This window comes from Pomacea canaliculata, linkage group LG9 (assembly GCF_003073045.1).
Source record: "Pomacea canaliculata isolate SZHN2017 linkage group LG9, ASM307304v1, whole genome shotgun sequence".
Lineage (NCBI taxonomy): Eukaryota > Metazoa > Mollusca > Gastropoda > Architaenioglossa > Ampullariidae > Pomacea > Pomacea canaliculata.
Window position 1 is genome coordinate 7,480,367 of NC_037598.1, and position 21,699 is coordinate 7,502,065.

Consider the following 21,699-nt stretch of genomic DNA (forward strand, 5'->3'; position numbering starts at 1 on the left):
TTCGGTCTTTGCAGCCCACATCACGGGCTGTGAGATTTTATAGACAGAAGTCACCGTCCGCATCCTTCTACAAAACTTTATACTCTTCTGCAAAGGAAGTTAAACTGTCACCACAATCAACTTTTAAGTCACACTAAACTGCTCGTATGTTTGAACCTATAGAAAACAAACAATTTGGACCAAACCTAACAGTTTAATGAGTTGATACATGTAGCAGGACAGTCATCCTCTTTTACACAAAATTGTTTGCTAGAGGATCATGCAGATGAGGTCGTTGACCCCAGAGCTGACGTACAAAGGCGCCAGAGAGAAAGAGAACGCAGAGAAGAACAGGAGTCTGGACGCCTTGCCCTGTAAGTTCAGGGTATATTTTAAAAATAAATTTATCCTTCACTACCTGCATGCCGCAGTCTTGTCTGTTTATCCTTCCTTCCTTTTCTCTTTTTCCCATAAATTATCGTTTTTATCTATATATGTTTTGGCATTCTATGAATCACCATCATTATTTTTACATTAGGATGTCTCTTAAAATACATTTCCTAGCCTGTAATACTCTGACAGGTGATGAACACCGGGTGTATCTGACAGCACGGGTACCCGGCAGAAATCAGTATATCAACGCGGTCTTCATGTCGGTATGTCGACTGTATTGTACTTTACTAGCCAACGGTATTCATGTTTATGTTTTCCTCTTTTATTATTATAATGAATAATTGTACTAAATAAAATTTTGTAAACAATGACTTCTGATTTTTTTATTAATCAGACATTGGTTGTTAAAATCTTCTTAGCTGATAGTCGCTTTTTTCTTGCTAATAAAAGATATATTTAAGACACACTCACACACACGAACGCACGCACGCACGCATGCACGCTCACTCACTCACTCACCCTTTTGCAAAGTAAACACTTGAGGTGATGTCACAGTCTCAGTGTAATGACAACTTTAAATTCTGTAGAAAACAAACTAAAGCTCAGGAACTAGTCAGTTTTTCTCGCTTAACTCCGCCTATGATCCCCTATCTTCAGGAATACCTGTCTAATCAGGGGAACATCCTCACACAGCTGCCACTGCCAGGTACTCTTGTAGATTTTTGGCGCCTTGTAGACGGAAATGACGTCACAACTATTGTATCCTTGGGTTCGGAAAAAGAGGCGGAGTTAAAGGTGAGCTGTTAACTGAACTACAAACACCAAATTTTTATCTCATCTTTTTTCTTTTTATTTCTTGTGATATTAATTCAGTTACGCATTCTGTTTTCGCCAACATCTTTCCACTTCTCATCATAGGAAAGAAAGATGAATGATTGATTGATGATGATGATGATGATGATGATGATGATGATGATGATGATGATGATGATGATGATTTGCTTTATTGCATTTCTATAATCTACTAGATAGGTACAACAACAGCAGAAAATAGAAAAATTATCAAAATAAATAATAATATTATAAGAATATTATTATTATTCTGACGAAGTAATCCTCTGTTGTGACTCACACTAAAGAACACAATAACGATATTTTTCTGATATAAGATGATGAATGTGGTCGTGACAGGACTTCTGCCAGTACTGGCCTGTCCACCGGAAGTCTTCAGTTCATTGTGAACCTTATGTCGTCAGCCTCAAGAGCTCCTCCCAGCTGGGCAGCCATCTCGTTCTGTACGAACTAACCTTGGAGAAAAAAGTATGGGAAAAATGAGAAATAGTGTTCTAAGATGTAATTTCCTTTTCTGGTCCCAGATATCAGCTCCACTTTCTGTCATCGTGTATTAAATGGCATTCACATAACTGGACAATCAGCTTTAAATGTTTTCTCATGTTATATAAGTTGTGATATGTCACACGTATATTAATTACAACCTCTAAAAGTTCAGTGATTCTGAGGGAGGAGGATTTATCCCCAAAGATGCGCTGATTTCCTCCACAACACTTTGTTATGCTGAGATAAATACACAAATATTATAGCCTGGTAATGTTTAGTTAGTTCTTTCCTCCAAGCCTCTTGTTAGTTAAAGACATTTTGTTGTACAGGGTTCGCAGGACAAGCGGGATGTAAGTCTTGTGAGGTTTGAAGACTGGTGTGAGGAACTACCCGGCAACACCTCTCTGTTGTTGACTTTGATCAGCTTCGTGGACAGTCGTCGTCAGATGGACGGCAACAGCAGCCCAATCATCATCCAGTGCTTGTATGTTCATCCTGTTTATTTATCCCTCATTCACATTATACATGTTCGTTACTTATTTTAGTTAAACTTTCTTTTGCAATTCCTTTTTCTTCCTTTTGAAAGAGGCGAGAGCTTGTAGAACTTTGCGATGACATCTTTGAGTCGTGCAAAGGGACAGCACCACGTGGATTCGTTTGACATTTGTGGAGACTCTAAGAAAGTTTTTTACCTGAATCATCGGTGAACAGACAGTTGAAATCGACGTACAAAACATTCTAAAATTATGTTTTCAAGGGATGGGGTGGCCAAGAGCGGGGTGTTCTGCGCGCTGTGTGACGTCATCAGTCGACTGACACGTGACAAGGACGTGGACGTGTACATGACCGTGAGGGAGCTGCACACCGTCAGGCCTCAAGGCTCTGACCTCGGTGGTAAGTATAGCTGCCTAAACATGTATAAAGTTTCGTTTGTGTTTGTAAATATATTATTTGCAAATATATCTGTGAACTACATTCGGTTCTTTGATTTCAAATGAACACTAAAGAAATTCCTGCTCTACACAAAAAAAGTGTAAAATAAATTAAATTTCCCCAAAGCTGAGGGTTTTCCTTCTATGGTCAACAGGTTCAGTACCGCTACCTGTACGAGGTGATTCAACACCGGATGGCAGATATGAGCGTGTACGCCAACACTAACTGAACACGTGACCCAACACACTTTGTGCTCATGAACTCAAGTGTATGCTCCTAGTGAACAGTGATATCAGTTGTATTCAACTCTTGTCCTTGGCCTTCATTGTACTCGCTTTAATGTATACAGATGGATATGTCTAGCACTGTACAAACTCTGTATTTTACACAGTCTTTATTTTATTACCTGAAATTATTTATGTCACGTGTTAATGTTTCCATCTTCCTTTATTTACCGGTGAGCGGTGGAAACTAGACTATTGTACCTCAAGTATGCAATACTCGAACAAAAGCTTCGAGATTCTTTATAATATCCATATCTGTGAGTATTATTATTTATCATATAAAGTTACTTTAAATAATGCTTAATATTTTGATTTATATTTTGCTTTTATTCTGTGATGGGATCGGCTTCTTTGAGATAATATTAAGCCTTTTGCACAAATATTCTACTCGCCTTACTATTTTCTTGCCACATTTAAAGTTGTTTCTGTCTTCCATAATAAAAATTTTTTAATGAATTGTTTTAATTTTTTGTGTGTTTTAATGTGTGTTAATGCACGTGTAGATAGATAAAGAATAAAACGGAGATCAGTTACGAAATTGCCATACATTTTTTGGTATAGTTAACTCGATACATAAAATTATAATGTAGGGACTCAAATGTTGACTTTCTTATTGAGACTGAGCCATTGTAACTGCTTGAAATAAATAGTACTAAGGGGATGATAATGGATCAGAAGCTTTCATGGCGATGGCAGTGTTTCCGACTTTGGTGAAGATTTGTCTGCCTGTCCTGAAATACTTGAGTTTCTCAGACGACAAAGGTAGAGTTCACATATTTCACTTATGTGAACACTTGGACTACGTGGACTTGCTGTTTAGTCCATCCAGCGAAGTAACCTGTTTCCCATTTCCGATCTGTTCTCCGTGTTATGCTACAGAAAACGTCTGTAAACATCCCACCAACGCCCCTCATCCCGGCTTCACAACATTTGTGATCATTAGTAAGGCCAACCTATCATCGCAATACCAGCTAACCTCAAGGTAACGGTCCATACGATACAAAGGTGAAGAAAAGTTCAGTTCATATAGGAGCCGCAAAAGTCAGCATCCGAAAGAGTACAAAACAGAGAATAAAATAAATACAAGTACACTGCAGGTCATTGGCAGCTGCCCGGTCCCACCCACTAAGTGACTCAGAATGGATAGTGACTATATCCTATATATCCTATATATCCTATAGTATCTGTATATCCTATACTAACTGTACTCTAGCACTTTCACATTGCAACACAGTTCACTGTTTGGCAAGTCGTCAAGTGGCATGACACATACAATTAGAAACCATTTTCAAATGTGGTCAAATCCTGATTGAATGAGTGACTCACTCAGTGAGAATCCTTCTTCCTATCAAAGTGTATTGTAGTTGACAAAATATCAAAAATAAAAATTTAGAAACCTCTTCAGCAGTACTTACTGGTGTAATTAAAAAACCGATTGAAATGCATGCTGATAAAACATGTTGCGTGGCTTTATTCATGGTTTAGTGGGATACATCTTGTCCACGAGCTGATTGGTCAATAGGATAGCGCTCAATGGAAAGGGGGAGGGAGATCGAATCCACCTACGTCCCTAAAAATAACTTCCTTCTCAAACAAGTGCACCTCTTACCTAAAGTCGTGGTTAGTGACCTACTGCTTTGTAGATGATCTTGGAAAAATACAGACTAGGAAAAGAAAATTACAACATATCGTGAGGTCAGCACATCACTGGCTAAGACTTGCTCTTGATGATGACTAGGCCTTAGGGTTCAAAGATTTCCAGCCAAGGTGTCACGTGGGGTTGAAATATCTCTTTTCGGTAAATCCTGTTCTACCGAATCAGCTTGTTTCACCTGCCAGTGTTAACGAAAAATAAAAGAAATGTGGGAAGCTCTTGCCATCACACTGTCCTCCTTTTATTTCTCTTCAATTGGTTGTGGGGAGATCTTGCGAGATTCTGAGTGGAAGCTCTGTCTGTGTCCAACTCACTGAGACATTTTACTTCCTCATCGCTCGAGGATCGTCAGACGAGGGGACAGATGACCAGTCAGCCACGACTGTCAAGCTGCCTCGCCTGAAAATGTTTCTGTTCTCCACCTCCATCATTCTTATTGGACTCTTATATGGCGCTATTCAGGGTAAGTTAGAACCTCTTTCAACCTTTCATTTAATGATGACAGATGATAACGCTTTTGTATGACAACCGATATTTATCTGTATCAATCCATGATCAGGTATTCGGTTGGCTTTGACCCTCGTTGGTCTAGAATTTAAGGCTCAACGAATGTACCACCTGCAAAGATCAGCCTCAATCTACTCTGAGAACATTTTGGATTATTTTGCGAGAAAAAGTCACTTGACTTCATTGTGGATTTTAGGTTTTGTTCCGCTCTTCTCCAATTATTTATGTTTGTAGATTGCCTTAGTAAGTCTGTGTTAAACTATCTACAGTAAGCAGTCGGCCGCTATGTATTCACACAGACACCTACAGTGTACCTTACCAAGTTGATTACCAGCAGGAACTCGTCCATACATAAACATCCGGCACTTTACACGAAGACCAGGAACTGTACAGGGGAAGCATGTCGGTCAAAGGATCCGACACAATTTTCCGTTAGAAGGCAGAGAACGAGGTGTGTACAGCACTGTGTCTCAGCTCACACCATCAGTCATCTCTAGGCACGAGGTACTCATAAGGACGGACAAAAGTACACGTGTATCTGAATAGACTGTTAGTCTATGTACAAAGGTCAAAGAGACATTCAGACAACAGAGAGCACACAGACAATCAGAGTGAGACAAACAGGTTGGCAGTCAGACAGGAAGATAGGATAATAGACAAACGGGGGAACAGGAAGGTAAAAAACACAAATTGCAAATTAGAGACAGACAGACAGACAGACAGACAGGCAGACAAGAAATAGGGTTACAGATGAACATGGGGACAGGTAAACAAACACTTTCAAGTAGTCTGGTGGAAAGGTATTTAAGTGTATACACAGAAGCTCTGCTTTTATGTGTGATCACGTGATCACATCTGATGACAGATAATTCAAATAAGTTGGGAACAAGAAAACAGGACGGTAGCCATTCAAAGGTGTAGCTGAGGTCAGTGCTTATGTCTGAGACCAGCGAAACTTTGACATCACATCACAAGTATTGACAAGCAAATGTTTGAGTTTTCGACTGAGATTTCGTAACTGGTAATGTAGACTTGCAGTTAGCAAACTTTAGATGCTAGAGCAATGAGGCAGTAAATCCATCATCACCTCATAACAACAACAACAACAACAACAACAACAACAGCAACAACAACAAGGGTGTACTCGTGTTTGTCTGTCAACAACAACAAGGGTGCACTCGTGTTTGTCAACAACAACAAGGGTGTACTCGTTTTTGTCTATCATGGCTTAAGGCTGATAGATGTCTTGACTGTTGTAAGGAAAACGGATGTAACAAGCGGATGTAGCACACGGATGTAAGATGGAGACTGAGCGAGAACCTGACCTCAGTGTCACGTCCTGGCCGTCGTGACCTCGCGTGCAAGTGAAGAAGGCGGCGTAATGAAGCAGCTTCTTCAAAACATTTTTAGAACTCGAACAATTGCTTGCATCTCCCTGACTAATTGAATTGTAGTTAAAAGTCATCAGTAGCTAAACTTTCAGCATCTGTACCTGATATCTTTCCATCGTAGTGATGGCGTGTATCCTGTTGTCGTGTCCGAACATAAACTCAAATAGCGTATTGAGTATGGTGGCTATATGTCTACTAATCTGCCATAAACACTTAAAATTTCTTTTTCTCCAGTTCTTTTTCAATGCAGATATCATTTATTCCATATAATTATGTCTATTTGTTTCACCAGCTGCTGAGCTTCCTTGCAACTGTAGTAGTGGATGTATTACAACAAACAGATGTCTCATTGATGATCCGGATTGCAAAAAAGGTATATACTTTACTTTAACTTATTAACTAGTGTTTCTTTTAATCAAATGAAACTTATCCTATCACTTTACAAAATACTTAAATAAGAGCCTGATTCTGTCTAGAGTGTTTCTTTGTAAATGAATGTAGCATGTAGTAACAATACAGACTAATAAAACATGTTTTTAAGGATGGGAACACAAGAAAATAAGGAATTCTGGTTTAAGGAATTAGAAGTTGACATTTAACACGTGCAGTTTTTGTAAAGACTGGGTGGGTGAGTTTAGGTAAATCACTTATATAGTCTAAATGCAATTAATGAACTTCAGGTGCAGGTTTTTTGCCTGTCAACATCACGAAGGTGCACTAGAGCCAGGACCTGCCTGCCTAACGGTCGTTTTCGAATTGAAATAATCAACATTTAATAATCAAACACTATCATTCTATAATGCATTTGTCTAAATAAAAATGTGGAACGTTTAGTGAGAGAGCCACAGAGAATTTAACTGAGTCTTTGTAAAGTTTGATGGTGCGCGGGTCAACAAGACCTCAAAGTGATTGTCACTTCTTCTGAGCTATGATGCTCTGAGACATTTGTTATCATATTCTAAATGTAAATAATAAAAACAATAAATTCAGTAAGTATAACCTGATCTGTGCAGAGAACGTAGCATTGAATAAGACGGCAACCATGAGTTCTGCCTATGTGAATTCTGAAATACAGAACAGTCAGGGCCTGCATGCCTGGCGGTCAACGGCAACAGAAGTCAAACAATTTTTTTATAAAGAGCAGCCACCTTCTACCGTTGGAATTAATTGTATTCATACTAGTGAGTGGTCATCCAACCCTTGGTGGTCGGTGGATCTTGGAGCCAAGTTTACCATCACATATGTCACAATCTACAACAGGGACAGCAGTATGTTGACAATTGCTTCCTTTATTTTATTATTGCTAGAATGGCTTGTGCTTTGATGAAAAAACACCTGTAGTATAAGAGAGTTTGAATTAAACGAAATCGAGCAAATTTTGTATTGTTTTAAAACTGACACACAGACAAGTGATTCATTAGGGAGAAGGTTAACTCCATCCAAGTGTCACACCATTGGAATGGTTGTATGGAAGTGTCCACTGTCCCCAACATAACAAATGTTTGAATATTTTTAAAACACCAAAATACTATCGTCCAGTATTAGCTTTAAACCAAGATTATCGTGTATTTGATGCCGTTATCTACATTTGATAGCTTGTGTGTCGGTGACTGAATATTTCAGTAATGTAAAGGCTTTGACATAAAGTACAAGTACATTAGTTGTATAAAGTAGTATAGAGAGAGAATTATAACAGTACAAGTGAACACGCATTAAATCATTAAATTTATGAAACTCAGACATATAAGTACAAACCGTTCCCTTCAAGAATAAAACTTTCACGCTTTTATTCATGTTTAGACCAAAAAGGACTGAACAGTGTAAAGGTGTATGCGGATGAGCAGCTGTGTCACACAATCTCAGGTATTAATAAAGACCTGATCGTCAACGTGACCTGCGACAACCCAGTCAGAGGACAGACTATCAAACTGCAGAAACGGGGACAATCCTTTTGAACTTCTGTGAGGTTGAAGTGTGGGGTAGGATCTACCACATCTCAATTCCTAGTTTAGAGCCCACAAACAGACAGTCAAACAGACCTACAATCTACCCACTACCCTAGTCATGTAAGCTAACCGAGCAAAACTGCCCACAGTTGTCAGTCATAAACAAAGAATAAATTACGAAATGCTCGAGTTTTCTAAAATCCTGAGATTAGATTAACGAATAGTTTTACGACATTATCAAAAGCCAAAATTTGAAAAAATTTCTAAGAGTTTCCGTATTGTTATCCAGAAAGGTATTCCAGTGGCTCAGATCTTAACACTTTGGTTTAATATTGTAACAGAATCATTTATTACTTTTATTACACAGAATAGAGTACTTAAAAATAAATAAATAGGTGTATAAATACACAGTGTGTTGATGTACATTACACAGTCTGCAGTGAACGGTCGCTATGGACAGACATGCGATGAGCTGTGTACTGGCAACTGTAAGGACAATGAGACATGTGACAACTACAATGGCACCTGCTGGAACGGTCAGTAAGAACAGCCACAGTCAAACATCTCTTTGAAATGTCTTTTCTCATTATAACTGTCCCTCTTCCTCCATTCTCTATCTCTGTCTCGCTGTACACGTGACTATCTCTGTATATAATGTGACAGTAGCGCACGCATGTGTGTTTGTGAGAGAGAAGTAATAAATTCTCAACTTCTTTTACTAATTAAACACAATTAAGGTAGAAACATCATTCTTATTCTGTTATCATTCTTAACATCACAGGTTGTAAAGATGGTTTTTACGGACCTCTCTGTAACCAGACGTGTGGAAACTGTAAGGACAACGCGTGCGTCCAGACGACCGGCCGTTGTCTGTCCGGATGCCAGGCAGGCTGGGAAGGACCGCAGTGCAATGTCTGTAAGTTGTTGTTTCAGGTGGCGCTGAGTGTTGAAAAACTAATCCTGATACAACTGAGAGACGATTGGAGGATGGAGTTTTAAAGGATAAGAGTACAGCAAAGCCATCGAGTTTACTCATATTTTTATTCATCTTTTCTCTAGAAACGCTATAAGCCAGACTGATGGATGGATGGATGGATAATGGATGGACACCAAAACAATTTAAGACAAAACATTTGGGGACAATTTATTAAGACGTTTATTATATTTATTTACTATAACAAATCAACAGACAACTTTAAAGAAGAATCTTTGTGGCTAATATAAAGCCTACATAATATGAACATGACAAAAGTGCTAAGTTTTTAGTATAAAACTTCACAAAGATCCTAATTTTACGGTTGTCAAATACTGTCATATTGTTTTGAATTTATTACGGAGTCTCTCATGTTTCCCGCTGTCTGTTCTTGTCAAGAGAAAGGACTCACGTTTGGACATGAAGACAGTATTGACCATACAGTCAACATTAAGTCTCGATACTGACAATACCAGTCATTATTTTGAATAGAACGAGAAGAGATACAGCAACATCTTTCTGTCTCTTGTCTTTGATGTAAATGTCAACATCATGCATAAGCTTGTATCGTGGACCACTCTTGAAATATTTTCTATCTTCATCAAATGTTGATCTCATGAACATGGTTCAGCCAGTACAGCTACCACTGTAGATGATGTTGGTATGTTTAGCCTGCTCTCCTGGATACTTCGGTCCAAACTGTAAACAGCCATGTGGTCGGTGTATAGGAGGCAACAACAGCTGTGACATCGTGACAGGGAGGTGTGACGGTGGCTGTACACCTGGCTACATTGCGCCATATTGCAGTCAAGGTAAGTATGTAGCTACAGTCTCACTGGGTGTGGACATAGCATCGGCGACAGATCATCCTGCTGCTTCGTTAGATAAAGCAAATATTGCTGGTATTTGGTTGAGTTTATGTGATTAATGTATTTCTGCGATGACCCTGACGAGAACAAGCTCGTTTAAGTGCGTGGAGGATCCAAACGAAGGTCTGATGGCTAGAAGTACTTCTCTGGAATGTCCACACGAGAGTGAATGTTTGCACCCACGTGACTGTCTTTTTCTGGTCTGCGTTTTGTCTTTCAAAAGGTCCCGGATGCTGTCATTTTCGTATTAACGTTTTAATCAATGTTGCAGCCTTTCATTGACTATTTTCCCCTTTTAGCCTGCCCTGGAGGTTACCACGGGGATAACTGTACCCTTACATGCGGCAACTGTTCGGTGGGAACATGCGAACCTGACACTGGAGTTTGTTCTTCAGGATGTCAGACCGGCTTTCAGCAACCTTTCTGCAATCAAAGTAAGAACAGTAAACATAAAAGTCTTACATAAAATCGGACACACACACGCACTCACGTAGCAAGCATGGAGGACTTTTAGTAATGTCGAATAATTCAATAGCACTGTGCTGTCAACCCCATGAAATAACTTCAAAGACGAATACTGACTTACACATATTTGTATAGTTCGGAAAATAATCTTGGATGAATAAATCTAATGAAGAAAAAATAAATAAGCATAGAAACTTATGCTTATTATATTTATATATGTGTGTGTGTACTGATATAAGCGTATCTTTGTGCTCATGTGTGTACGTGTGATATGATAAATATTTATTAAGAGAATGATACCTTTCAAAACAAACACTGATTTAGCCATGGTTAATCAGTTTGTCTCTGTCTGTTGTAGCTTGTGATGATGGTTCCTACGGACCAAACTGCAACAAGACTTGCGGTCAGTGTGCTGACGGAAACACGTGCCAACCTGGGACTGGAGTTTGTGACAATGGATGTGTAAAAGGCCGCCAACCACCTTATTGTAATGAAAGTAAGAAATGTTGGCACAGCAAAAATATTTATGTTTCCAAGCATCGAGCCATCCTTATCTCTTCTTGTGCGTCTGTTGACGTGTCCGCCTCTCTATTCATCCAGCCATTGTGAGTGGTTCTCTGACTTTCTGTCGCTCTCGACTATGAAGGTAAACAGCTCTTGTCCTTCTGCTGCTACAGCTTTTAAAAAATGTTTAAAACAGATATTTCACAACTTCCTATTTGTGCAAACTTACAAAAGAGTAAACTTTAGTGTAAAAAACCATCATTTTATAAAATAAAAAAGGTTATTAAACTTACGGTCTCTATGAAGCGCAAAAAGATAGATATAAATAAATATACAAATAAATTTGATAATTAATTAATAAGTTTCCTTCGGTAAAACACTTTTTAAGCTCCATTTAAAAAAATGTGATGCAATGTCATACAGAAATACATCTGTGCATGAAAGGATTGGTTTAAATTTAATTTCGCCGAGTCACTGGTCAGTCTTGTGGATAAAATATATCTGAAGAGTACGAGTCACTCCTCGTTTGATGTTTCATCTACATGAGTTTCCATTCAAGCGTGCACCGGAGCTTACTACGGGGATAACTGCAGCTACCCGTGCGGCAAGTGTGCAGACAACAAAGCCTGCCACCCGGGGACTGGTGTTTGTGACAATGGATGTCAGTCCAGCTACATGACACCCTACTGCAGTGAAAGTAAGAACATGATGAAAGCTCAGTTTCTACTCAAAATTCCACCCAACAGTTATTTTATCAGCAAAGTATTATGTCTGATGGCAGACAACACTAGATTATTAAAGCTTTTATGACTAACCCATCCTAACCTGCATAGAAAGAGACTTCTATGTTTTGTATGTCTGACTCTGTTTTTGTAGAGTGTAAATACGGTTACTATGGAGACAACTGTAGACACACCTGTGGCAAGTGCAGTGGAAATACTTCGTGTGACCCGAACTCTGGTGACTGTCCTTCCGGATGTCAGAGTGGTTATCAGGGTGACTTATGTGATGAAAGTAAGGACAGTACCCGTATAATATTATCTGGCCATGTCACAGTGATGTATACATTAAGCTCCCTAATTACATACAAACACGTGTGTACACACATTTCAAAATACCATTTTCCAGTATATATTATATACTTTTTCCAGAAGTTGAACTAAAATGGTGGTAGTGGAACTAGTTTAGCGACGTGTATTTTAACCAAAGCTTTGTTAAACACCACTAAAATTAAATTTGAATTTCATTAATTTCAAATGAAGCGTGTTCTGCTGGTTACTATGGAGACGAGTGTACCCGCATGTGTGGCCAGTGCACCGAGGGGTCTACCTGTCATCATGTCACTGGCAAGTGTTTGTCGGGATGTCAGAGTGGGTATCAAGGAGACCTATGCGATGCCCTGAGAGGTAAACACAAACAACGTTCTCTCTCTTTTACTCTTCCGCGCATGCGCATGCGCACGCACACGTGACCTGTTTCACGTCACAAGGGACTTAATAAAACGAAAATAATCATGACCTTTGTCAGAATTTGTAAAATAGTTTACATGTGTTAAACAGAGGATGATAATTATGCAGGCCATGAGTGAGGTGGGGTATTTCTTACAGAATTTTGTCAGAAAAGACTTCCAAAGCAATTAATTTTTATTCATGTGATGTAATCTGTTGTACAGCAGGTGGTGGTGGTGGTGGTGGTGGTGTCAATGCAGCAGCAGTCGGGGGCGCCATCGCCACAGTTGTCTTTGTCCTAGTTGTCATTGTTATCGTCTTTCTTGTGATCAGGTGACTGGTTTCTATAATTTTCTTTCTGTATGTCTTGGTTCCTGAATAAAAGTAATAAAGCATTTTTAAAGATTTTTTCTCTTTTCATTCTCACTCACATGAACCACTTTTTACGTTCGTAATTTTGAAAACTCTCGTTTATCCAGTTGTTAGCCATCCGCTTTTCCTAAGCTTTATCTTTAGAGAAACACATATCTGATTTAGGGGTGTGGTTGCTGTCGTACATTTACTTACACTTATACTCAGAAGAAGAGTAAAAGAGAACATGGAAAATGTGTTGATGAAAATCCCATTTCTCGATACTTTAGTTTCGTTTTGAAATTAACGGGTGTTTACTTTGGTCTTTTACATCAAAAAGATTCCTTTAACTTATTATGATTTTTATTAATACCAGACATAAACGTCGTAGTGGAAAGAAGCCTCAAACAGCGGATCCCCTCAGAGAGAACCAATCAGAAACCAGAATGATCACACATCGTCATCACCTTCCGATGTTGCAGGTTCAAAGACTTATGCCATTGAAAGAAAGATATTTTAGATGTCTTCATCCCTTAGCAACTGAATCAAATTATTGAAAAATTAGTCTTTTGCATCCTAACGATAAAGCAACATGTAAAACCCTAATAAAATTAAGTATATGATGAGTAAAATATTACAAATTTAGAAATCGGTGTGACACGGATTTGACTTTATTTGAAATCGTCCCTTATGACATGTGACCATACTGAACCCTGACCCTGGCGTTCTTGACATTTATCAGAAATGAGTTAAGGAGGTTACTGCAAGAAAAATATTGTAAGTCTATAATCGCTGTTTTTTCAAGATACAGATAAAAAAATGAACAAGCCAAGCCCTCTAGTCAACCCACGAAAACCTCTTGGACAAGATCAACACTTGGCACACAGCGCCGGCGACATCTACATGAATGTGACGTTACAACCCGTAACTGATGATGATGTCATTGACGAGCCGGTAGAGTATAAAGAGGCTGACGACAACGTGTACACCAACGACAACGTGTACACCAACGACAACGTGTACGACACTTTCCGAGCATCCGGGCCTCCGCTGGACAGCGTACAGCGCGCCCTGGTGGACCTTCTGGCTTCGGACCAACTTTCGAGCCAGTTCAAAGTAAAAAAAAATTAAAATAATAATATCTTCAACATTTATAAAAAGTAAAAATATCCGGTGACAATTGCTGTTTTATACGTTAATAACTGTTTCAACGGACATTACTTTTGTTTTCTAACGATGAACACTCAGATAAAGCTAAAGGGATCCTATTTGTGATGGGGGAAGTTGAGAAAAAGGGAGTGATTGGAGGAAAAAGGAAGAGTTCTACGACAAATCCTTGAAAAGTGGAAATTGCAAGCTCCTGGCTGCCAACTCTAAGGTGTAACAGTTGTCCTGTCATCCTGTCTCGCAGGATTTACCAAAAGGTCTGAAAGACACTCACGAAGTGGCGAAGCTGAAGGCGAACATCAAGAAGAACAGATACACGTCCGTCGTACCATGTATGTAAATATTTCACTGTGTGTTTTAACCACCTATTGTATTTGTGGACATCGACAATATACAAAGAGCAGTTTTTTTTTAAACTTCTTGCCTTAGCTTGTATTTTTTTAATGAAACTATCATCACAATTCGTTCCTTGTAGCTTATTTTATTATACTTTTTTTATTATGCGTTTATTTTAATATGCAAACTATTTTTTGCACAAGAATCACTTACTATCATATTTTCATGGTTCTTATATTTAGCATCTCTCCTTTGGTGCTCCCCCCACCTCTCTCTCACCCATCTCTCATCCCTTCTGTCTGTGTAGAAAATATTCACGGAGCTGAATTATTTTAGGTTAGATATTCTGTAAGCTTCATCTAAAATTGGGTTTAGTTTTTTTTACAAATTGAGTTATTGCTTTAGATGATTACAACCGGGTTATTCTCAACGATGGTTATCAGGAAGGAACGGCAACAGACTACGTCAATGCCAGTTATATCACAGTAAGTATGCTACCACAGTTAGAACAAATACAACAGCAACATCAACTAAAAAAATATGACGAGGACACTACAAAATCTTTTTCATATATGTGTAGTACACTGTTTAGCATATGTTAAATTGTTTGCCTTGAGGTTAAGTAGACTTTGGCATGTCGTATGAGGTACAATGATCCAAACAGTTATATACAGAAACATTGAAAAAATATTTGTATAATGGAGAATGTTTTAACATCTCCAAAAATATAAATATTGTTTATTATTTTTTATGTGTATACAATAATCAATGTTTAAATATTTTTACTCAAGCGTTGAATTATATATCGCAATTAGAAATTTTCAATTTTTTTTCTAAAAAATATTTTCTAAGAATAAGTCCAATTTTGATGATATTCTACAGGGCTTCGAAAAAGAGAAAAAGTACATAGCCTCCCAGGGTAGGTCTGCTTCGCTTTTTTTTTCTTTTATTTGATTTACATGATTTCTACAGTGACGTGTTACTTGTCTACACTTCTTATAAGTTTAACAAACACCTCATTCTAATCTCAAAAGAATTTTAACGAGAAATATAGTATTTCGTGATTTGAATCTCTAAGACCCGGATGTACTCCCCAACCCTCTTGCAGGCCCACGTGACCATACAATAGACGACTTCTGGCGAATGGTGTGGCAGGAGAAGGTGACTCAAATAGTCATGCTGACAAACACCGTTGAAGGAGGACAGGTTAGATACACTACAGTTGGCTGAGTTGATATATTTTTACTTTACTACCGTCGTCGTCATCAGCATCTGCTTCTCTTTCTATTGTTGCTTGTGGATGTGCCAACAAAGGGAGATTTATGCGAGTAGAGCAGCTGGTAAAAATAATAAAAATGGTAATCTATGTATCTCCCTTTAACTTTTGGTTTCACTTTCAACTTGCTTGGAATCTTCAGAACAAGTGCGCCGAGTACTGGCCGGCACCGGACACGACAGTGACGTATGGTCCTGTAACGGTGACCGAAGTGGACGTCCAGCGCAGGGCCAACTTCATCGTCAGGACATTCGTCCTCCAGACACACGATGTGAGTGTCCCTGTCAGTATGACAACGGGGAGATGTGGTTGGGAGGTCACACGTATGTCTCTGTGCTTCTCTGTGTAGGCTCAGAAAAAGAAACAATATTCTGCGGATTTTACACATCTCCTAAACTTATACATGGGTGTGTTAACAACTTCCTTTCCCTACCTAGTCGTCTGTTTATTGTATTGCTCTGTGTATGCCTGTATGTGTGTAAGAGAGAGAAAGTGTGCGTGAGAGAGAGAGAGAGGTCGAAAGAGATTTACAACTCATTGGGATGAAAAGACTGATCAGGGGATAATAATTATTCTCGACTCGGGACTTTTTTTCATGAATTTCTTCCCTTTGTTGGTAGGACAAGGCTAACCGACAGGTGGAGCAGTACCACTACCTGGCCTGGCCTGACCACGGGGTCCCCACCACCACCTCCCTCCTCAACTTCTGGCGCTTTGCCAAGTCACGTGCCCCACACACCCCGCCGCCACCTGTACTCGTGCACTGCACGTGAGTGGCATTCTGGTTTACACGTGGATATAATAACAACACTGTGTATCCTCCCTCACACGTTGTTCTGTAGCAAGGAAATACTACAACATGGTCAATGTGGTCTGTGTGTGTGTGTGTGTGCGTGCGTAAGAAAGAGTTTACAAGTCTATGTAAAATATTCTGGATGGTAATAGCTAACTTATACAATATTTCACTCTTTGAGAACTGAAACAGCTTTTTTAGGACATCATTATGAAGATATTGATTTATTTAATAAATAATCTAATTTAATAATCTACTGTAGGCTCTTTCCAAGTGTTGGTGCTATTAAAAGCTTTTCCTGAATGGTTCCGTTTGTTATGAGTATTAAAATGTTTTTAAACAATTTATGCTGATTTATATTGTGCATATGTACGTCGATAGTAATTCAAGGAAACCTGCATGAGATTTGATCGAAGATTTAGTAAATAACTTTAGTGTTGACATCTTTAACTAAATTCGTTAAAAAGTTCCGTTGCTTCCCTAAGCGCTGGCGTCGGGAGGACAGGAACCTACATCGGTCTGGACATCGCCTTCGATGAAGCTGTCGCCAGAGCAAAAGTGAATGTTCTTGATGTTGTTCTCAAAATGCGTAAAGAACGCTGCATCATGGTTCAGACCTTGGTAAGAACAAGAAATAGTAAACCTTAAATAAACAGCGATGTTTTCTTGTTGTCTGTAGCTCAAATTAAAATGTCTTTACTTCTGTCATCTCATGTCTACCAACTCATTTGTTTGTTAGCCTGTCTGCCTGCATAGCCAGCTGTCTGTATGTCTGTTCATTCTTTCCAACAACTGATTCTGTTTTAAATGTATCTGTAACTACTGTGTTGTTCTTCACTGAATGCCACCTAACTGAAATAATTCCCACGACAGGCGCAGTATGTATTTCTTCACAAGGTTCTTTTGGAAGCCTACACCGGACGTAGCACATCCTTCGACATCCGCGCATTTGAGGCTACTTTCCCCAGGCCTGTTGATGCTCACAAAGAAAACCCTGTAGTCGACGCTGAATTTCAGGTGGTTAAAAAATTTAGAATAATATAATATTAGACAATCTTTGATTTTTAGAAACCGAATCGTGTAGTCCAACTTTCGATGCAATCACATGTTTAAATTTAAATGATTTTTTTCCTGAGTAGACGATCACTACATTAATTGAACTCCAAGGCCAATTAATATCATAAATAAAATTAATAATTAAAATATGTAATAAAGTTAATAGCTTTCAAAAGTGTTTTTTTCTTCTTTTTTTTTCTAGAAATGCATGTCAGGTGTAACATAGATGTGTGGTAGGATGAACCTGGACACACGTGACTTGTATTTTTGTTAGAGGGTTATGCAGATGAGGTCGTTGACGCCAGAACTGATGTACAAAGATGCTAGAGAAGCAGAGAACATTGAGAAGAACAGGAGTTTAAATGCCTTACCCAGTAAGTGACTGAAGTGTTTCTTACAAAATAAGTTTATTCTCCTTTGCTGCTTGCTGATGTTTTGCTTTGTTTTCCGTAGATTTGATTATTTTTCTTCGAAATATATCGTTTAAAAAATAGATTCTTTTCCCTCAGATTTTTGTCAAATAATAATTTAACTGAAGCTGTTAATTAGCTTGTATAATGTTACAGGTGATGAACACCGGGTGTATCTGACAGCACATGTACCCGGTAGAAATCAGTACATCAACGCGGTCTTCATGTCGGTAAGTCAGATGTACTTTACTACTTAATCTACTTCTCACTTTCAATACTTTAAAATTTCTTCTTCTACTCTCTCTTAGACACATTCACACATCTGAGCGCGTGTGCATGTGTGTGATGAAAACAGAGAAAGAAACTTGAGAAGAGGACAAATATATGCCATTCTAATTATTTAATTTATCCTTGAGAAACTACGATTTTCTTCCCAGAAGACATTTGAGACTATAATTTCTCACTTTCAAGCTTCACTAATCACATTTAACATCACTTCCACTCAGTCCTCATTAAAACTACCCCACTGATTTTCTGCATCGTACAGTCATGTATGTTCTTGTATTTCCAGGCGTACCTCTGTAACCAAGGAAACATCCTCACACAGCTCCCTCTGCCAAACACACTGGTCGACTTCTGGCGTCTTGTCGACGGAAATGACGTCACAACTATTGTGTCTCTGGGCTCGGAGAGAGAGACAGAGTCAAAAGTGAGCCAAAAATTACAAACACTACTGTTTTAAACAAGGACTTCATCCTTTGCATTTTTCCTCGATATTTGTTTTGTAGTTGTCTCTGACTTTAATTCCTGGCAATAACTTGCCATTACCTTCACATAACTGTCGGGGTCAGAGTTCATTGTTGACAAAAAGAATGTGAATAACGAGAGATTTTTTCATATATTTTCACAGCAGACAATGCAACAGCACAAAATACATGATAAACTAATTGCATCTCTCATGTATTGAGCACCATCTACATCATTATTTTAATGTTGAAAATATTTGTCATCCTGACAGGATTTTTGTCAGTACTGGCCGGTCAACCAGAAGTTGTCCATCCATTGTGAGCCCTACGTTGTCGGCGTCCAGAGTATTTCCAATCTGGGTGGTCGTACGACTTTGTACGAACTAAGTGTGGAGAAGAAGGTGAGTGGAAACCTGAGGTTAATGTTTTCCCAAGTTTTTTCAATAATTATAAAATTGCACCCACAAAGATATGGTTTGTTTCCAAGAGATTCTGCTCATGACAATATCTCTGTGGACAGGGCTCCCAAGACAATCGTAGTGTTACCTTAGTTCGTTTCGAAGACTGGTTTGAAGAAATACCTGGAAACATATCAGAGATGATGTCGTTGATCAGCTTCGTGGACAGTCGCCGGGAGGTGGACGACAACAGCAGCCCCATCATCATTCAGTGCATGTGAGTTCCTACTCTATGTTGATGGTGTTACCGCTCTGTACAAGGCCAGCTTTTCCTGTTAATGTTCATTCACAAAGTACACTAGCTTACAGTACAACATGCCCTCCTTCATGGCTGGTCAGATGAAGAGAGTGTTAGATGGCTAAACGTCTACAACGGTTACAAATGTTTGTGGATATTCTGTAGACAAATGGTAGAGGAGCATTAGGTATCTCGAGCGAAGGTCACTCGGAATGGAGCTTCAAATAAAATTTGTGAAATGTCTTTGTAAAGGGACGGGGTGGCCAAGAGCGGGGTGTTCTGCGCGCTGTGTGACGTCATCAGTCGACTGACACGTGACAAGGACGTGGACGTGTACATGACCGTGAGGGAGCTGCACACCGTCAGGCCTCAGGCTCTGACCTCGGTGGTGAGTTAGAATCTGTGCATATAATTAAATAAAAGTCAAAACCTTGACAGGCTACAGATACAAATTAAAATTTTCACACACATTTAGATGGAGAGGAAATGCATTTTAAAATATTCAATAACTTTCTTTAAAAATTGTAAATTCTTGAGAGAATTTATGAATAACAGATTTCGTGTTTAAATTACAAGTATTTGTAAATTGACCTGTAGACTGAGGCAATTTTTTCTTCGTTTTCAAAATCTTACTAATTCTTTATTCAGTCACTTTACCTTGATCATCGCAAAAACTTCATAGTTACAGTGCTTGCTATCTCCACCACTCCCTACGAGCTGAATATAACCATTGTTACAACTGTTGACAGGTTCAGTACCGCTACCTGTACCAAGTGGCTCAACACTGGCTGTGTGATATGAATGTGTACACCAATACTAGCTGAACATCTCTACACTGAACCTTTTACAATATGAACAGTAGAACCAAAGCTATCTGAACATTGAGAAACGCCCAGACTTTCAAAGTGACCCTTGTTCACCCTGAATGCTTTCTTTCATGAAGATGAAAACATTATTATGAAAATACAAGTCTAGTAATCGTTTTATCACAATATTTTTGACACTTTTGGTTTGTCTATTATCTTGTGTGTAATATAAGTAAGACGTGTCCTATGTGTTACATCGATGAAGAGGATGAGCTTCACTGTTTACTACGTTGTCCATGTTTGACAGAGCTGAGAAAAAGCTTCATTTCGAAAATATATTGCATTAGACCGAATACTTTAAACTACCGATGCTGATGTAACAAAAACAATACTGTCTAACCTTGTCACATTTTTTATATTTAGCGACAAAGAAAACAAATGTTACTCTACACTAAAGATATTCTTCATTTATTGTTTATTATATATTTTCCTGTAATATGTTGTACACCAATCTTACCATACGGCGCTGCCAGGGGGACCCTTGCATCAGAATTTCCACGCCATCGTGACAATACAGTCGGGGCTTCCTGCATATAAGGCTAAAGTTGCTATGATACTGTTGCATCTTCATTTCTTAATTACTGAAGTACAATATGGCAGCTAAACTATTGTGACCAACATTCCAGATGTTCTATAATGTCCATGCTTGTGTACAGTTATTTAATGTGATGTTCAATGTGTGAAGATTATTTATATTTTGCTACCTGACTGAGAGTAGACCAGTGTTCTTGTAATATTATGCATATGGAGAAAATAATGAAATCTCTTGCTGGTGTTTGTTTTTTAATTTGTTGTGTGAGTCTTTAATGAAAAAAAAGTAACAGCATTTGAACTTGCTGAATGTTGCTTCAGATCTGATGTGTGTGTGTGTGTGCTTGCTCGTCCACAAGACTTGGATTTCATAAGATATTTTTAATTATCAATTCATTACATTTCACGAGTACTTTTGTGGTCTGCTTTTAAAAGCTACTTTTCAAGTGACTTTTCTGCCCTCGTTTACCTTGCACTACCCGTATTTTGCAAGCTATTTCTCTTTTCTGATTTGCTTACTCGAATGTTTATATTCATATTTAATTTCTTGAAATTGAAGTTGTCTTCTCTGCATGCTGTTGTACACGAGCGTCACGAGTTGCGTCCCTGAAAGGGAAGGGCGAGGGAACGGAAGGAAAGGCGCTCTGGTGTGAGAAAGATAGAACACACCCAGAACACTAAGCCACAGATGATGGAATCTCGGTTTTTTTGTTGTTGTTTTTTTTTTTTTTTTTGTGTGTTGTTGTTGTTTTTTTTTTTTTTTTTTTTTGCTGTTTATTTTGTTTTT

General features: G+C 38.6%; 2 protein-coding genes across 7 annotated transcripts in view; both read left to right on the plus strand.

The window, feature by feature from the left end:
• LOC112572440 (receptor-type tyrosine-protein phosphatase kappa-like) overlaps positions 1-21,150 on the plus strand; it is a 41,701-nt gene extending 20,551 nt beyond the window's left edge. For 2 of the 5 annotated variants that reach the window (XM_025252118.1, XM_025252123.1), the window contains exons 16-30: positions 14,447-14,534; positions 14,944-15,023; positions 15,421-15,457; positions 15,647-15,744; positions 15,957-16,085; positions 16,435-16,583; positions 17,093-17,228; positions 17,481-17,624; positions 17,938-18,037; positions 18,230-18,303; positions 18,645-18,782; positions 19,092-19,220; positions 19,340-19,494; positions 19,768-19,903; positions 20,265-21,150. In XM_025252118.1, coding sequence (XP_025107903.1) covers positions 14,447-14,534; positions 14,944-15,023; positions 15,421-15,457; positions 15,647-15,744; positions 15,957-16,085; positions 16,435-16,583; positions 17,093-17,228; positions 17,481-17,624; positions 17,938-18,037; positions 18,230-18,303; positions 18,645-18,782; positions 19,092-19,220; positions 19,340-19,494; positions 19,768-19,903; positions 20,265-20,339 — 1,668 coding nt within the window. In that variant the 3' untranslated portion in view covers positions 20,340-21,150. Of the gene's footprint in view, positions 1-253; positions 354-561; positions 636-1,029; positions 1,168-1,563; positions 1,693-2,039; positions 2,195-2,467; positions 2,605-2,797; positions 3,386-14,446; positions 14,535-14,943; positions 15,024-15,420; positions 15,458-15,646; positions 15,745-15,956; positions 16,086-16,434; positions 16,584-17,092; positions 17,229-17,480; positions 17,625-17,937; positions 18,038-18,229; positions 18,304-18,644; positions 18,783-19,091; positions 19,221-19,339; positions 19,495-19,767; positions 19,904-20,264 lie in introns of those variants that run through there. The other 3 variants (XM_025252119.1, XM_025252121.1, XM_025252120.1) reach the window with 3 other exon arrangements.
• On the plus strand, positions 4,844-9,246 carry LOC112572454. Of its 2 annotated transcripts, none has more exons than XM_025252149.1 (6): positions 4,844-5,044; positions 6,772-6,852; positions 7,493-7,747; positions 8,280-8,458; positions 8,859-8,961; positions 9,207-9,246. In XM_025252149.1, the coding sequence occupies exons 1-4, from the start codon at positions 4,987-4,989 to the stop codon at positions 8,432-8,434; spliced, it is 549 nt and encodes a 182-aa protein (XP_025107934.1). In that variant the 5' UTR covers positions 4,844-4,986; the 3' UTR covers positions 8,435-8,458; positions 8,859-8,961; positions 9,207-9,246. The 2 variants fall into 2 exon arrangements, with proteins under 2 accessions (XP_025107934.1, XP_025107935.1); XM_025252150.1 differs by lacking the exon at positions 4,844-5,044 and adding an exon at positions 6,488-6,654.
• Positions 21,151-21,699: the final 549 nt, after the last annotated feature.

Excerpts from the sequence above, each read along its gene's own strand:
- LOC112572454 (XM_025252149.1), top strand. The coding sequence starts at position 4,987 with ATGTTTCTGTTCTCCACCTCCATCATTCTTATTGGACTCTTATATGGC. Across the intron at positions 5,045-6,771 it reads CTTATATGGCGCTATTCAGG|CTGCTGAGCTTCCTTGCAAC; the intron begins GTAAGTTAGAAC and ends TTGTTTCACCAG. Across the intron at positions 6,853-7,492 it reads TGATCCGGATTGCAAAAAAG|AGAACGTAGCATTGAATAAG; the intron begins GTATATACTTTA and ends TGATCTGTGCAG.